Source organism: Desmodus rotundus, chromosome 1, assembly GCF_022682495.2.
Source record: "Desmodus rotundus isolate HL8 chromosome 1, HLdesRot8A.1, whole genome shotgun sequence".
Classification (NCBI taxonomy): Eukaryota; Metazoa; Chordata; class Mammalia; order Chiroptera; family Phyllostomidae; genus Desmodus; species Desmodus rotundus.
The window spans coordinates 34,696,743-34,712,018 of NC_071387.1; the positions used below are offsets into that span (position 1 = coordinate 34,696,743).

The 15,276-nt window shown below is 40.1% G+C and overlaps 1 protein-coding gene and 1 long non-coding RNA gene across 6 annotated transcripts in view; one reads left to right on the forward strand and one right to left on the reverse strand.

Annotated features, from left to right (window-relative positions):
- Window positions 1-9,303, reverse strand: LOC123479722 (uncharacterized). The gene is made up of 3 exons (XR_006655437.3): window positions 9,036-9,303; window positions 5,709-5,905; window positions 1-3,307 (listed from the first exon to the last, which is right to left on the reverse strand). It is a non-coding gene; the product is annotated as an uncharacterized lncRNA (long non-coding RNA).
- A 96-nt stretch (window positions 9,304-9,399) lies between these two features.
- Window positions 9,400-15,276, forward strand: part of TUT7 (terminal uridylyl transferase 7) — a 52,694-nt gene continuing 46,817 nt past the window's right edge. For 3 of the 5 annotated variants that reach the window (XM_024559934.4, XM_045195294.3, XM_045195293.2), the window contains exons 1-2: window positions 9,400-9,547; window positions 10,690-11,240. In XM_024559934.4, the coding sequence (XP_024415702.2) occupies window positions 10,721-11,240 (520 nt within the window). In that variant the 5' untranslated portion in view covers window positions 9,400-9,547; window positions 10,690-10,720. The other 2 variants (XM_045195291.3, XM_045195290.2) reach the window with 2 other exon arrangements.

Genomic DNA, 15,276 nt, shown 5'->3' on the forward strand with positions numbered 1-15,276 from the left:
GGAGCCTTCTTTAGCTGTGAGATGCATACCCAAGGCTCCATGCCGTCTAGTTTGGCAGCAGTGTCAGTGGTCAGGGAGCTTGGCAAGCTCCCTTTCAACGGGGCTCAAGGGCTATCCTATGGTGGTGTTTCCAGAGCACCAGTCACCACGTTCTAGACTGTAACCAACCCACAGGATGCCTTGAACTGGGGTCATGGAAAGCATCTTTAAGCTGTTAATGATAGGCTTGAGCGTAACACATTAAAGACTTACAGAAGTTGCTCATACTAGAATAAGACCAGGGATCAGCAGAAGGTCATACTCCAATAGACACTGTGCACCAGTAACTACCTCGTGTGAGTGAAAACACATTTTCTAACAGTTCCTTTGCTGCTGTGAGGGCGACAGCCTCGTGGCAGGGGAAGGCTTCAGCCCACTCAGAAGACACACGCACAAGAACATACTGCTAACCCACACGAGGTGGCAGCTGAATGAAGTCCAGTTGCAGGTGCCCAAGGGTTCAGAGGGAGCGGGTCTGAGGCCTCTCAGGACAAACAGTCTTCCTTAAATCTGCTGCGGCGGGTAAAGGAATGCAAAAACCTGAAAATGGGTTTTGCCAGGGGGCCAGGTGGAACCAAGCTGACATCTTCCATTTCCCATAGTCCCAACTATTGGTTCAATTTACAGCCATTGTTTACCCATGTTGACTTCCTCTGATTTAGGAGCAGACTGTTGCCATGTTACAAGGACATCAGGATGGCGAACATCTGGCAATAGAGGGTCACTTCTGCAGAAGCAGAATGGACTTCATTCTCGTGCCACAGTCTTTACAGATTTTGTGGTTGCTGCCTTTGCACTGAAGTCAGCTAGGGCATTTCCCGGATACGTTCAGTGCTTTTAGTGAGCCTCAGTTTTTGACAACAGTAATTTCAGAAGATACGCGAATAGTATCCCATTGTCAAAATCTAATTAGAAATCACAAGGAAACTGACAAGGAAATTTGGTTATTTTGTGATGTAATCGTCTAAAATAATAACTACATTTACAAGTGATAATATAATACCAGGGCATACCATATTTTTAGGAATTTTATACAATTTCTTAAACAACTTATATTAGCCCATACAATACAACCTAAGAAGGTTTATCATCTCTTACTTGATAATGCTTCCCATGTAATGTCATATACCAGAGAAGTCTCATTAGTTTAATAAGTCCCTTTCTATGAGGAGAGAAACAAATCCTTTGCGAGTTTCCAGGGGCACTCCAGGAAATTCCAAAGTTGGTGTGTGGTGAAAAAACTTTATTTAGAATTTGATTCTTGGGAATTTTGTCAAAAATATCAAGAGGCTCTAAAACACTTAAATAGGAACCACAGGTAATTATGAAACAATACTGGATTACCTATTTGGCCTAAGTGACATACAAGTTTCAAACACAAACACAGAAAGTTAGTTCTGACTGTTGAAAAGATTCAGTTTTCTTAAGTAATCAAAGACCTGATTAAGACAACACAGAAAATTATTTTGATAAATCACAAACTCTTTGCATTCTCAAAAGATTATATGAAAAGTACAAAACCTTTTACACTCTCTTACCAGGAGCAGGCCAACGGCCCAAGAAAACTTTTTCCTTTTAGCAGATGAATGAAAATGCTTTTAGCACATGCATGAAAAACTTTTTGAGTACACATTTGACATTAAAGCTTAATTTTTAAAACCATTTTAATAACAATTCAATTTTTAACCAGCTTACACAAATTCTCACTTTCTCTCTCTCTTATCAATCTCTTGTGTACATTTAATTGATCCTTAATAACCAGTTCTAGCTTAGACAAAATTAACTCTCATATCCCTTAATAAAAATGCATCTTCATTGTTCATAACTTTCCTGAGCCAAAAACACATCCTACTTTGCTTACATACAGTCGCCCCTTTTATTATTTTGAATAGCTTCAATTACATATATTAGAATTTTTAATCTTTGAAAACATTAATTTCCAGTAAAAACTAAGAAGTAAAATTTATGAACTATCTTGCATATTAGCATTCTTTGGCTTGGCAAATTTATAAATATTTTTATAATTTTTGGAAACATGCTTTCTCAAAGTAAACTTCTCCGTGTGGCACAAACTCTGTTTACTAATAGACCCAAATTTATCGTTACTTTTTCTGCAATCCAAAGCCAAAAGTAGATAAACTTATGTGCAATAGTTAATGTTTCAATATTTCTCTTACTTGGAAATGTTATGATATTTAATAAATTTCCATCATTTAATTTAACTTAGCAAAATTTTAAGGTTTTGAGTTATTAAAAAGATCTAGGAAACTTATTTGAAAATTTCACCTAAAATCTTTTATCCTACTTACATTTATTTAATTTAATTGCTCTTAATAATTGTGTTTTTCATAAGTAATAACTAGATTACTCACGAAAGCTTCATAACGAGTTATTTTTATTACCTATAAATTTTGTAACAGAGACATGAACTTATTTGACTAGTAAATCCAGGTAGAATAAAGTTGTTTATCTGTGTTATATTCAATGTTGATAATCTACAGTGATGTCTATTTTAATTAAACTAACAAACATAAGCTAGTTTTTATTCATTAACGACTTTCTTAGATTATGTAAGTTTAAAAAAAAATGGGTTAATCTTTATTTTTCTGCAAGTTTAGAATGCCCAGTCCTTATAAACACTTAACCAACCCAATTAAGTAGACCTCTTTAAGCAATGTCCTCCAAAGGTAGAAAAATACCAGATATTTACCACACACACGTATATAAATGTGTATATATAAAAATATATATATATACTGAATATTTATGTATATATGTATACACATACACACAGAAAGACACAGAGACCTTTGAGCCATAAAATATGTTCTCTATGCAGTTTGGGGCATACTTGAGATTCTACGTGTCCCTGAAAAGAATCCAGGTGCCAAGGAAAACAGATGGCAAAGTAACCAGGAGATTGCCAGTGGAGGGAAGTAGTGAACCATCCATGATGAAAATAACCTGGGAGTTGCGGCTAGATCTGAAAACGGATGCACAATGACATCAAATGCAGGGTGGGTCCAAGTCGGCAACAGCGAAGCTCTGGAGACGGACTAGGCTGAGAGCACTAACCATGAGTTCATGCACCTCAGACCTTAGCACCAGATTGCGAGCAACCAGGCAAAGAGGGACTGGGAAGACAAGAGAAGCGAGAGGACCACCAAAGAGCCTGTGGGTGTGCGTCCAGGGACACTTCTTTCCAGGTCCTCACATCTCCAGGTGGTGCTCGAGGGAAGCGGGGAAGGAAATCTGAACACCGGGGCACCTATCCAAAAGAGACCAAAGAGAGATCATCAAAGGTACAATTTAAAGTAGAAAAGACTGAAATAAGTTAACCAGCAAGTTAAACTTTTTTCCCTTATAGTTCACAGAGGGGAGTAGGACCCCAGAGTAAAATTAGACCACTTTTTTTTTTTGGGGGGGGGGGAGGAGTACATTCTCCTAAGCTGAGCTTTAAATTTTTAATTTTAGGACATTTGTTCCCTTTGCCATATTTTTCAGCACTTCAAGAACTGGGACTATGTCTACTTTTCTTATATATCAGGCACTCAACATTTGTTGAAAAAAATGAAACGGATAATTATAAATAAATGACTAATTCTAGAACAGCAAAGTCTAGGTTTTAATTATTAGAATACGCTAGCTCACAAATTTTCCTAAGATTTTCCTTGAAACCATGTACTGGAAATAAAATTCTTTTACTTCACAAAACCTATCTTAGGTTTTATAAGGTCCTTTGGTAAAACAAAGAGACTATTTGGCAGGCAGAAGCAGGAGATTCCATTAGTCCTTTGCAATTCCTCAAGCCACGGAAGTCAGAAAAGTCCAGTCCGAGCCTGACTTGGTAGAAGGCCTTTGAAAATCTGCATATGCGGAGCTCCTCAATGGTCCCTGGAACACTGTGTCCCTCCCAATAGAACTCTGTTTTTCTTCTCTGTCCTCTGCCATCCATGGGGCAGATGAAGGAGCACCTTTGTCCTCTGATATTCTGAATAGGTTGGTATCTGACTGAAAATTCTTCTCTGATCAAATATCAAAATTTGAAATACATATTTTTCAATTTTCCACTCATATCCTAATTTACAGGAAAGCCTAAATGTGTTCCAAAGTCTACAAATTTACTACATGTGGAATGAACATTGTTGGCTGTTATCCATTCTCACCTTTGTCCTTCCTAAAGGGACCCAGATTTTATTCTGTATCCCATCTTCCCTCATGCAATTCAAGTGCCCCAAAGCAACACAACCCCAACCCCTGGCTCCAAAACCCAAGGCATGGTTCTCAACTGGTAGTGATATTGTCCTCCCAGGGACATTTGGCAATACCTGGGGATATTTTTTATTGTAAAAACTAGTGGGGAGAGTTCTACTGGGTAGCAGCTAGGAACACTGCTAAACATCCTGCCATGCAGAGGACAGCCCCCCAAAAAAGACTTACCCAACACCAAATGCCAACAGTTCTGAGGTAGAGAAACCCCAGTCTGAGATTAATGGCGTCCACCTTACCAGGGACTGATTTAAGAAGTCTTTGACCCAATTAAGGATACTAAGATGTAAAGTAAAGTTGGGCTGGGGGTCTCATTGGGATTCTCTTGGTGGAGGTGTTGTGCCTCTTTATTAGCCTTATTTATAACCAGCCACATTTCGTCTGCTATCAGCATGATGTTAAGGAGAGCCTGTACATCTATCTGCTCGGTTTAGATGATGAGTGGCAAAAATGGATTATGATAAAATCTGCCAATTTCTGAGGCTCCTCTCTGTATGAGGAGTTGGAATTTTTCTAATTCAGTAAGTCTGAAGTGGAAAACAGAGTATGGGCCCAATAGTGGCCAGTGGGCTGGCCTACCTGATTTACTCCGCTTATAGGATATTGCCTGAAAGGGAAGTGTCTTGCTCTGAATAGGGATGTTCACTTGCCAAATTGGGTGCCCTGATGGGTCTTTGAGGGAGAGACCCTTCCCTCATCATACAGGGGTGGGGCCGTTGGCTCTCTGGACCCTATTTCAGGAGTATCTAGCAGTGGGTTTGGTGACTGGGGAGGTCATCCTGCTACTAACCCTGTGTCCCTTGGGTTCAGGGCATTAATGAGATTTATTTCCTCATTTGCCTTTTCTTCCTGTGTCTTATTATCAGGGAGGGGTTTTGAGGCCACTTTGCTTCTCTGCACCATCAAGGTTTTCTGTCCCTGGTAAAATCCTGTTAAGTAATGATATATATGCCTTGACATAGCAGATTTCGTTCCATTGTCTCACTGTTGGCAATATAGATCCAATTGCATGATGGTACAGTAATTTAGGAAACAATTTAGTGGCCATTCCCTCCCCCCACCAAGTCTAAAGTATATGTAGGCTACACAGTATTACAATAAAGAACCAATTCCTCCTTAGACATTGGATCATGGCTGTACACAACCCAGTCCACTAAAACTCTACCTGGCAGGCTCCCTCCAGGAGCCAATATAAAACAGCCCTACTGGCTCAGACACAGAGGCCTAAAGCTATGACCAGAAAGATGCAGGCAAACTGGGAACATAGAAGGAAAACTCATTATTCCAAACAAGTGCTCACAAGCAGGCCTTCTACCACCTGATCTTGCAACGGCCCCCAAAATTCAGCCAGTCCTCACCCAGACCCCAGTTCGTGGCCCCCAAAATTGGGTGATCCTCACCCCTTCTTAGAGTCTGTCTCCTTCCCAGGCTTGTTTTCTTCCACCTGCCAAGCATTTTTAGGCAGCCGGTGCCTCAAGCAGACGTAGAGAGAAACTCCCAGACACTGGGAAACCCCGAAGTCCTATCTGGGTTGCCATTGCTGTTACCAAACAGCAAGTAGGGTCCTGGTGTCTGCTTCCACCCTCTAGGCAAAATCCTGGAGGAAGAGGTTTGGTGAAAAAGAAAAGGAGCCTTTATTCAAAAGCTACGTAATTTTGGAATAACAGGTTTCCACATGTACTAATACTTAAGCCTATTGACTAAGGCTAAAGTCTTTTTAAAAAACATTTTATTTATTTATTTTCAGAGAGAAGGGAAGGGAGGAAGAAAGAGAGGGAGAGAAACATCAATGTGTCATACATTGATTGGTTGCCTCTCACAAACTCCCAACTGGGGACCTGGCCTGCAACCCAGGTATGTGCCCTGACCTTTCAGTTTGCAGGATGGCACTCAATCCACTGAGCCACACCAGCCAAGGCCAGGCTAAAATCTTTAACTCTTGAGTTCGCCTATCATTCCCCCAATTTTTAAACTCCCTACTCAGGGAGATAAAGCACAGAAACCCAATTACTGCCATTTGCCAACCACACCCAAGGACAGATGAAGTTAAGGGAATAAATCTCATTTTAGCACAAAAGCATAAAACTAATGTTCTGTTGAGATCCCTACCCCCCACAAAGATGTCCCCTAAACTCCAGCCTTTAAAAATCCTCACACTGAAAGCCCCAACCTGTGCTCTCCCCACAGTACAACTTTGCCTTTCCCTTCCCCCTTCCCCTCTTCTTCCCCCATAGGCATGCATCTCCTAAATTCTAAGGTACTCCACAAGGCTTACAACCAGGGAGGAATAGGTGGCAGCAGCTCATCCCAGGCTAACCCCTTGACCCTGTTCCCAAGGCCCCGTTTTCTCTGACTTCTTAGTGAGCCAAGGCAGCTCTGTTCAGGCTCTCCTGTTGCTTCCAATACCATAAGCCATTCCTTGTTTCACTGCCCCCAGTTTTAATAAACTTCCTCTAAAAATCACGTGGACTCCTGTTGTGACATCTTTCCTACACAAAGAGAAACCACAAACTACTGGCTTGCTGAGGGCCAGGTCCCTTTCCGGTAACAATAACCTGGCTCAGATTTTAACACAAGTTTTTTGGCTATAGTGTTGAGAATAGATGAGGAGAACAAAGATGAAAGCTGATGATTGCAACAGTGCAGTGAGGCCATGGTGGCGACTAACATCAGGTTGGGAGCAGTGGAAGTAGTGAGGAGTCATTGGACTCTGGACATAATTGAAGAGGGAGTCAATATAATTAGCTAATAAGGTAGGTAAATATCACTAAGGGAAAAAATTGTCTGACAAAAATATGAACACAACCTCTCGTGCTTCTGATCTCATGGCCCCACAAGAAAAATAGCACTGGCACAGGGTTTGTTAATGTTAGCTTTTCAACAGTTATCGCAATGTTAAGATTCTGGTTCAAGCGGGAAAGACTCATTGTAATGTATGCAGCAGTGTTAATGTCCTTTGAACCAAAAAGCCCCAAGTTTTTGCTTCAGGTTGTTGGAAATATGTGTAGATGGAGAAACAATCACCACAAAGATTCTGAAAAACTCCATAGTCCCTCCAGTAATGACAACAACAAAAAATCAAACCAAACTTTCCAACTGGACTTTAAGGGTTCCATGACCAATTTAAATTGCCACTGCAGTATATAATATGGAAAGAGGTATATTAACTATCAATATTCTTTGATTAATAATGTTTTAGATAGCCTCATTTATCCTCAAGATGAATCTTGTTAAAGAACAAAATTCAGCTGAGTAAATCTGAATATCTAATTGGTTTTATTAATTGATTCATTCATCAGGCAGCATCCCATCTAGCAACTGGAAGGATATTGCAAGGAGTTGTAGAAAATGGGAGTTTTAGGCAAAAAGAGGGTGGGGTAATAAAGGTAAAAGAGTGGATTATTTCAGGCAAGGTCTCCTTCCCTTAGGAAAAGGCAGGGGGGGGGTTACTAGGCAGATTACCTCATAGGGTTGATCAGGAAATCCCAAATTGATTAGATTAAAATTCCCCTCCTGGGAGAGGCTGAAACTGTAATTAGGTTAGGTTTTATCTCACTAATCGATTAAGCATATAAAGTATTAAGTCTTGGTGGGGACTCCATTTTAGGTCTGTATTTCTTTTTAGCAATCATAAAAACAAGTTTGGAATAAAAGTTAGGTTCAGAGAAACACATTAAAGAAAATGCAAGTAAAAAATATTTTAAATCCTTAAAGAGATGTATCTTCTTCTGCTCCTCTAGAACTTTTCCTAAACCAGTTTTTGTGCACAAGAACTACTCCACTGGCTCTGGCTGGTGTGGCTTAGTGGGTTGGACATCAGTCTGCAAACAGATTCCATAGCCCTAGATAGCCTGTTGGATTTCCAGTCATGGCAGATGCCTGGGTTGTGGGCCAGGTCACAGGTGCAAGAAGCGATCACTGTTCTTTCCCTCTCTTTTTCCCTCCCTTCCCCTCTCTGTAAAAAAATTAAATCTTTAAAAAAAATTACTCCATTGGGTGTGGGAAGGCTATTTGTTCCACTATGCAGTCATGTTCACCACACTCTGGACTCTTCAAGACCATTGTCTGCCTGTCAAACAGATTATTGGCCTGATTCCCACGTATTTTCAGAACCAGAGCATCTAGATATGGCATTATACAAAAGCCGTACCAACAGGTCTTTAAAACACCTTCAGCACAAACATTGTTATTGTAGAACAGACTTTGCCTCGTTAGGGTTTTAATCCAACGTTGCCATTTACTTCACCACAAATGCTATTTCCCCACTTTAAATGTGATAATATTTTCCTAGTAGAGCTGTTTTGAGGAAAATGGTTTAATATTTATAAAGCCCCCAGACCAGTGCCGGGCAACGGCCAGTACATGTGTTCATAATTATTCTAAGATCAAGGCCTCACAGAATCTCATGAATTTAAATATTTAAAGTAGAGAAATAAAAACTCATTTTCTCAACGCTCCAGGGTGTTTGCCGGTTCCAGGTGTGCAATCTTCGTTCAAAAATTCGAGTACGAAATCTCCCGATCATCCTCTTAGAGGTCACATATTCTTCAAAACACCCTTTTGTTTTGTTTTTTAAGTAAAACTAATACGTACACAAGCGAAGAAAAAAGCAAAGCATTTCCCTCGACCATACTGAAATTTGGGTGAATAGCGGAAGTTTAAACGCTGGCATTTCTACAGGACAGGTAACTAAGACCTCCCTGAGACGTTAAATCACTCGGAATTACCAAAGAAATTGCAAGAGCGCCACGAGGCCTCAGAACCAGGCTGCAATTGCCCTGGAAGCAACCTGGGGCATCCAGGAGCAAGCCGAGCTTCCGAGCCTACCCCGGGCAGGCGGCTGCGCCCCTTTCGGAAAACCGGACGTTTACTCCCAACGACTCCCCGCCGCTTTCACAGCCCAGGAAAGAGAGGAGACCTACGTGAGGTCAGCTCGGAGTGAGAAAGAACAGGGAACGGATTAACCTAGCCAGACTGGAGGCTCGACCTCTGGAGCGTTAGCTCACAGCCCCTGCGGCGGAAGTGGGCGGGGCTGTGTGGAGGAGGGGCGGGGCAGCGGGCGGCCCTTCGGGAGGGGCGCGCGTTTCCGGCGTAAGCGGCGGAGTTCTCCAGCGGGGGCACCGGCGGCTCCCAATCGCGCACAATGAGACAGCGCTGAGCGCCGGAAGTAGGGCCGAAGGAAAACAGAGAGTGGGAGCCCAGCCGGGACAGAAAGAGGCGGAGGACCGCTGCGGAGGCGGTGAGTGTTTCAAGCGTCTTCTCCCCGCGTCCCTCCCAGACTCGCCTCTGAGGCTGGTCTCCGGTAGGTTCCCTGGTCTCCAGACCAGAGGGCGGGCCCCGCCCTGGAGTTACGTTGGCTCCATCCACTGCCGGTCTCCTTGCCCCAGTTGCGAAGACCCTGAAGCGCCCAGGCCAGTGGGGACTGACCTCTCGGGTTCGAGTCCACATCTTCAACTTGTCAGACCCTGCAGAGGCAGAAGAAGGGATTTGGGTGAAGGCACTCGGCCACGGGCCCCCTATCTAGCTGGGGGGACCTCGGAACCCATCTAGGAGGTAGGTCACTTCCTGCTTCCTGGTACCAGCGGTGGCTTCGTGGCCAGGAATACAGAGATGCTTCCTCTTTCTCCGCCTCCTGTCCCAAAGGGTGGAAACTGAAGCTGATCGGCGGTGGGGCATCAGATGGGTATCGAGGAGGGAAAATTGCAGTTCGTGACAAAGCCAAACTTGTTTGGGGTTGAAAAATGAGGACTTGGGCAGGATAGTTGGAGTTGTTGCTTGGTCGGAAATCAGCCCCTTTGACTAAAGCGGAGTCTTGTTTGGCAGCCTAGACCCTCCGTAGCCCTAGCGATCGAAGCTTGTCGTTCTGAATAGTGGTGGTGAGGTAAGCCGAGTCCCCTGGATGCGGAGAAATGGAGTTCTGAGATGTACTACGTTCAGAGAAAGATTCGGTTGCTTTGTACAACACTTAAAAGTAATTGCCAACTTTTTTAAAAAGACTGTTTCGAGAGTTTTCTAACAGTATAGGTTTGGGATGAAGATTTTTTTTTTTACGAGACGCGCTTTTGTCAATATAGGTAAAAGCCTACTAACTTGGTATAAGTAACATTTTTTTATACTACAGTTCTCAAGACTATAGGGAACTTTTATTCACAAATTTAATCTTCATGTTAAATAATAAGTACTAATTTTCATGAAGAATGTCATAGGACTAAGCCTTCTAACTTGTAGTATAATGCACTGATTATTGGAATGGGATAGAAATTGGGGGAAAAGGAGTTTCTTAGAGGCTTTTGAGCATCTGTACAATACATGTGTGATATTTTGTACAGTTAATATGATACCTTGTTATAGTTTGATTGTTTTTCCCCAAAATGCTTTCAGGTGCAGAGTAAGAAGACGGAAGTCAAAGACCATGGGAGATGCAGCAAAACCTTATTTTGTGAAGCGTGCTAAAGACCGAGGGATTATAGACGATGAGGATTTCAGAAGGAGTCACCCTCAACAAGATTATTTAATAATGGATGATTATGCTAAAGGCCATAGCAGTAAAATGGAAAAAGGCCTTCCCAAGAAAAAAATAACACCAGGGAACTATGGGAATACCCCTAGAAAAGGACCTTATGCTGTTTCCAGCAATCCATATGCATTTAAAAATCCAATTTACAGTCAACCCGCTTGGATAAATGACAACCACAAAGATCAGAGTAAAAGGTGGCTACCTGATGAACTTGCTGGTAATTCAGAGAGCTGGAGAGAATTCAAATCAGGACCTAGAATTCCTGTTATAAACCGACCAAGAAAAGACTCCTTTCAAGAAAGTGAAGATGGCTATAGGTGGCAAGATGGAAGAGGCTATAGGACTGTAAGACGACTATTTCATAAAGACCTGACAAGCCTAGAAACGACGTCAGAAGTGGAAGCCGGAAGCCACGGTAATGTGTTACAGCTTGTCAAGTTACAACCCAAAGTTAGCAATGTGTTTTCATCCAAATGAGCTATTATTTTCAGCAATGCCATTTATTATATTTTTCATAGTTTTTGCTTATTTAATGTGATTATTTTAAGGATTACAGTTGTGATATTTGGGCAATTTCAACACTTGTGTATATTGGTTCCTTTAAGAGTTTTCTTTGCCACAAGGCTCATTTTACTATAGTAAAATGCACCATGTTTCCTATTGGTGGTTTTTATATAAGAGGGTGATCATATTCTCTTGAAACTATATTATAATGTCTGAGTAGTGTGTATATAATTTCTAAATTATGTATCATAGTTCTGTATTTGTAAAATGAATGGGACCATAATATAAAGGACGGAATATGAAGCTTAAAATAATCTTAATGTAAAAGCACAATATAGGCTGCATATATCTCCTGCCACAGAGGGATAGGAGGGTAGTCCAAGGTTTTTTTTTCTTTTTCTGCAGAGTGAACATGACAGACAGGTTGAGAGATACTAAGTTTAGAAAGTCAAAAATACAGATTAAAGCTCTGCCTTTCAGTTTCAGTAAAACAAAAACCCTTTTCTGAGTGCCCTACATTCTTGATAATAATTGCTTCCAAGTGATCATACGTTTTTCTAAAAGGTGAATAGATTTTTGTCTATGTGGCAGTGATATCTAATGAACAATAACTACTGAAATGAAGTAAAGTCATAAATTTGAAGGAAAAATAAACCAATAGTATTTAGTCTGAAAATGCAAAGTATGCTTAGAAAATTATACTTGGAAAACTGGGCTATTACATTTGTTGGCTTGTGGGCCTGTTTTTTAATGGTCATATAGAATGGGTTGCAAACTGACTAGCATATTTAAAGTTTTTTTTTTTTAATTCAAATGCATTTAGGCAATGTTGGTGCTTTTTAGGTCTCCAGAGGTCCCTTTCCTTCATGTTATCTCTCAGTGGTCTGTGTGTACGTGTGTGTGTGTGTGTGTGTGTGTAGATATATATTCTGTAGGACATTTGTGACCTGGACCTTTAGAAGACATAGTAATAAAAGTCATGTTCTATCTTTAGAGGGACTTATGACACTATCAAATGAGAGAAAAGGTGTTATTTTATGTTTTTAAAATAGGAAAAGCAAAAGAAAATGCCTTGACTCAAATAGTCAAAACGGAATGAGGTATTAGAAAGGAATCAAAGAGTAGGAAGAGATAAAACCTCAGCTTCATAAATCTTGAAGCTACAAAGAGCTTGAAGGAATTGTCTGGTGCAGTTCTCTGTTGTGATATATCAAAGGTAGAGTCACAATATTACAAAGCAGGCAGGTGTGGCTTGGAGAGGTCACGTTTATCCAGACTTGTTAATATGGAGTGGAGATGAGGAAGTGGAACTGAAGTCCCGTACTCTGCTGTTCTGGCTCTTAACTCAGAGTCATTAGACCTGGAAATCTGACAGAGGGAACCTGAACGAACGTGCATTGATAATTTCTGGGCTTTTCATTTGTGTGTTTCTTTTCAAAAGTTTGTGTGTTTTCTTGGACGTTTTAATTTAGTTGCCAGTAGTTGGTCTTTTAGAAAAGAAAATTTGATCTTGAGCAGCATTACATAAAGAAAGATTTATAGATCAAGAGTTTGCAACCAGAAAGATACTAGAGAACTGTTTACATACCAAAAACTTCTTATATGTATTTTTGTTTACTCTTAAAAGTAGTAGATTTTAAGTGGTTTTGAATGGTAAATACATCTTTACTAGAAGGACTTTTCAATCTCTTTCCCTTGAAAATCTTCATACAGAAAACATTAACCTTTGGTATAACATTGCTTACTGTAGAGAGAAATTTAAAGTATAAACTTTGTACTGTGCTTAGAGATTCCTAAAAAGGATCTCATTAAAGGAACTGAAAATTTCCTTGAAAATGTCTTAATAAAAGAGGATCTTATTAAATGATGTGAGTTGCTTTATTTTTAATACTGTTTTTCAGTTCTCCATTACCATTTGTGTTTATCCCTCAAATATCCTAGATTGCCAGTGTAGTGTATTTGGGACAATGCCATTAATGATATTAGCTGGAAAACAACCACTCAAATACACATCCTTTGTGAACAGAACAGTGGTCCATATGCAAATAAAATACTTAGAACACTGTATATAGAAAATTTGTATTACAAAAAACCTGGGATAAGCCAGGTAGTCTCCTTCCAAGTAATTATGGGAATTCTGTAATGACACCCAGCTTTGCCTTCCAAGATCCCCGGCTGCAAGACTTTATTTGATCGTTTTTACTCTGCAGGCCTGTGAGACTCTGTTCAGAAGGTTTTATTGCCTTACCAGTTCTAATCTGTTCTCTGTTCAGAAGGTTTTATTGCCTTACCAGTTCTAATCTGTTCTAGATGTTAGTAGGTATGCTACAAGAAGGGATTTTAATTAATTCTCTTTAGTTCTTGCATTGTCAGAAGGCTGAATTTAAGAATTCCATCTATGCTTTAATCTCTATTTCAAGTCCTCTTACTTTGGTTCAGTCATGTGTCCCTAGACAAGTTACTTATTTTCTCGGACCAGCGTTTTTCCCTTCTGTATAACGGGGATAATTTTAGCATCCGTGACAGGATCACTGTGGAGATGAAATGAGGCAGTGCACATAAACCACTTGCATTGCGTCCATCGCATGACAAAATACTCTGCTAGCTGCTGTTATTGTCATCATCAGACAAAATTTCTGCAGCCGTCTACTTCTCTGTATAAAAACAATGAGGACTTAATTGTATTCTTTGTAGGGAAATTGAAGTCATTCTTTCCAGAAAGTGATTGCAAATATAGTTATACCTAGTAGCCTTTGTGATCAGGAGAGAGGAGGGGTTAAAAAGGAAGTTAGATTCTGTGTCCGTTAGTGTTTCGTGACCTAACATGGACTTTCCTGATGGGTATTGCACGTACTGGTGTGAATCTCTGAGTGCTGGCCTAAGTAAAAAACTTCCGTCCTGAATACTCAAGTCAGATGCAATTATTTAAGAGTAGAGTTTGTAGTGATAAGCAAATTAAATGAAAATAGACACATCTCTTAAAGTAAAAGAAATGCTTATCTCAAAAGTTTAGGCAGACCAAAGATACTGCCCTTAAAAGACTGACAGTTTAATTGGGAGTAGGGGGAGTGTTTTAAAAGCCAGTACTAAGGTAGACTGACATTTTTTGTTCCGATGACTAGTTACCTTTTTACTATTTTTTTGGTCCATTTTGATTGCTTTAAAAAAACCTGTTTGTCCTAATAGTATAATTTTGTTTAATTGCTACTTAATGTAGTACAGAAGCTGTTTGCAGAATTTCATTACATTCATCTTACAGTAGTTCACGCACAATGCTTGCTGATTTTCCTTTAAAACTGTTGACAATAGCTTTTTAAAAATAAAGGTCCTATGCCTCCCCTCTCTGACAGAATTTTTTTCAATCAACTGATCCATTGTAGCTGCTGTGCAGGTAACAGCGCCACTGGAAACCTGACAGGGATTGCCGCGTGCAGGGCATTGCAGTAGGTTTCTGTTTTCACACCAGTTATTGGTAAACCATTTAGAAACTGTTCAATCTATTTATCACAATTTTAATTGGGGAAATTAATTTTAATCACGTGTTAGTAATAGCTTCATTTTCAGAGTGTGATAGAAGTTTATCAGTTATTTAAGACAATTTTTTATAAAGCCATCCTGCAGTCATCTTCAGTTTTACAGGTTGAAAAGTTACACATTTTTTTTTAAAAGAACAGATTCATTTATTATAACAGCACAGTCTGTAAACGAATGATTAGTCTATATGTGTAGAAAGCTTTTAGTTCAATTGCTAATTTTTTCTTTCCTTTGCAGTGTGCCCAGTGTGCATGCTATCAAAGAAGCTAAAATGAGAGAAAAGATAAAATGGGAAATAGTTGTCCTCAGTAAATAAAATTTTGGTTTAAACTTCATATATATAAATGTGGCGGGGGGGCAATTATATGAAGACTAAATGTACATTAAATGATGAATTTTCATTCTAGATAAGA